General features: G+C 26.3%; 1 protein-coding gene across 2 annotated transcripts in view; it reads right to left on the reverse strand.

Moving 5' to 3' along the window:
- Positions 1 to 1,523, reverse strand: part of LOC108690327 (deleted in autism protein 1 homolog) — a 1,924-nt gene extending 401 nt beyond the window's left edge. For both annotated transcript variants that reach the window (XM_018197563.1, XM_018197562.1), the window contains exons 1-3: positions 670 to 1,523; positions 228 to 525; positions 10 to 143 (exon numbers count right to left, since the gene is read on the reverse strand). In XM_018197563.1, coding sequence (XP_018053052.1) covers positions 10 to 143; positions 228 to 525; positions 670 to 1,272 — 1,035 coding nt within the window. In that variant the 5' untranslated portion in view covers positions 1,273 to 1,523. The remainder of the gene's footprint in view (positions 1 to 9; positions 144 to 227; positions 526 to 669) is intronic.
- Between the last annotated feature and the right edge of the window lie 1,052 nt (positions 1,524 to 2,575).

Consider the following 2,575-nt stretch of genomic DNA (forward strand, 5'->3'; position numbering starts at 1 on the left):
AATAGCTACCTGACAAATTGCATAATAATTGTGATCACTTAAATGATGATTACAAATATCTTTGGAAGAAAATACAAAACAATTAGGACAATCGAAGTGTATTGTATTATGTATTTTCTGCCAGTCCTTTGGTTCAACAGATTCTACAAATTAATATCATATAAATGCAGTGTAATATTCACTTGCTTATTTCATAAATGTCTTTATAACAAGAAAATTTTTACTACCTTGAGAAATATTTTTGTCAACAATAATAATATTCTCTAAATCAATAAATTTTGCTACATTTTCATGGTCAACAGCAATATTATCAGCTGATATATCCGTTAAGTAAAAACCAAACATTTCATTTTTGAAAGTAAACAAATAAGCAGCATTTAAAAGGCTTGAAGCTATTTTTACTCTTTGAATCCAAGATTTGTCATAATAATCAGACAACGGTAACCCAACATATTCTTCAACAATAATACGACCGCAAGCTCCGAAATATCTTGGCACAGGCCATCCATTTTCAGTAGATAATATCTAAAAGAAGCGTTTAGAGAGATACATATATAAAATATATAATTGTATTCAATCTTTCTATCAAAAAATAATTTAACATTATCTAACAAATCCTATAATTAAAATGAACCAATATAATTTCTATATACTTTTATTATAATTTACCTGAAGTATTAATGGCTCTGGATTTATGGAAACCAATGTCCAGAGATTAATTAGATATTGTGTGGGATCAATGTGTTTATTATTAAGATGAACATTGTAAAACAGATCATCTAAATGTCTGATTGTTGGACAAAGTCTTAATCGACTTGTATCATCCTTGGAAAAATCAGAAGTAATTATTTTTCTAATAAGATTATAAAAATCTGCTTTATATCTGTCTAATGGAACATTAGAGCAGGGATATCCCAAATGGAGTTCATTGCATAATGTGACATCAAGTGCTTTTAATTCAGAAGAGTGTGCCAATTTTTTTAGGACCACTTTACTTTGATTATATATTCCAAAGAATACATTTTTAACACCAAACAAATGAGAAATTATCGCATTAACATCATTCCACAGGAGATCTATTTTGTGAATGTTATGACATGCAGAAATGCCATAACATGCTGGACACTTCTGCAGCTCAGTCAGCTGTGTTACAGAAGGATATAAACTTTGTAAAATAACGTTGATTCTTAAAGCAAGAATGCAGATACCAATTAACAGTAATATTTTCCATTTTTTAAATCTGAAGATGTTATGTATATAATACAGAATCATGAATCAATAATCGTATCCTCCTTTTATCTTTTTAATAAAAGCATCATATTTTGCAGGTCCTTTTTGTTATATTATGTCCAAATGATTCGACTGTGTAGAAGCCTCCAATTCTGCCCCAAAATTATATAGCACAGAATGATTCAAACTTGTAACTATTTACTGTTTTTATATTCTTAACGAATCTGTATATAATATTCGTAAGGCTTTTCAAAATATGCATTTTATAGGTTATGTTATTTTCCGGCTCTTTAAATGCGTAGTCTTCCTTCCATGAGTTTAGGAACGCCCTAACATAATTATGCGTAATTGTTAAAGGTATCAGCTGTGTTTGATTTGGTCACTCACGCTTTTTAAGTGTGTGTAATCATCATTTTGTCTTTATAATTCATTAGACGTAAAACAAGGATAAAAACATTGAAGCGTCCAAACAGAAAACAATTAAAGAAAGCTCGTTTATTTCAATTTCTATTACATATTCTACTTAAATCGATTAATTTTAATTTTGATTTAATTTTAATTTACTTTTTATTTTTCATTTTAAGATTAAAAAAAGAGTATATTAAAGTTAATTAAATTAATTAAATTTAATTAACTTTAATATACTCTTTTTTAAATTAAAGTTAATCTACATTGAAGTAGCGATTTTGATTAAACTAGCATGAATTAATTTAATTGACGTTTAACTTTTCAAGTAATATTTATATACTATACTGTTTTGTTAGTAAAATAATTAATTTTAGAAAAATAGAATGAGATAAGAATAAGATAAGAATAAATTATACAGTAATTGGAAAATCTGCAGAAATCAATTTTTAAGTTAATTGTTTATTAATGTCCATTTGTACAAAAATATAGATTAATTATTTTAATTTTTACTCGTTATTTTCCAAGCAATGAGAATGAATTGAAATGGATTCAGATTTTCAGAAATATTAATTCACGAATATTGAAATGTTGAATGAATGCTTTTCAATTCTAAATGCATTTTTATTCATTTATAGGAATTGCATGGAGCATATCTCTATGCCTTTCAATCTAAAAATATAATATTAGCTTTTTTTGTGCACACATATACAATTGTAAATACTATTCAATTCAAAATTTTGAATAGGAAATGCAATTTTTCAATCCAATTGAATCTAATTGAAATTTGCATCCAATTAAAGCCAAAAAAAGTATTCGCTATTTAAAATACGCATTCGGATAGAAAAAAATTTCAATCCATTTTAATCCATTCTCGTTTGGATTTTTTCTTTTTAATTCTTAGAAACTAGGAAACTAGGAAAAGATAAAAAGTGAATTA

Source organism: Atta colombica, unplaced genomic scaffold (genome assembly GCF_001594045.1).
Source record: "Atta colombica isolate Treedump-2 unplaced genomic scaffold, Acol1.0 scaffold311, whole genome shotgun sequence".
Taxonomy (NCBI): Eukaryota; Metazoa; Arthropoda; class Insecta; order Hymenoptera; family Formicidae; genus Atta; species Atta colombica.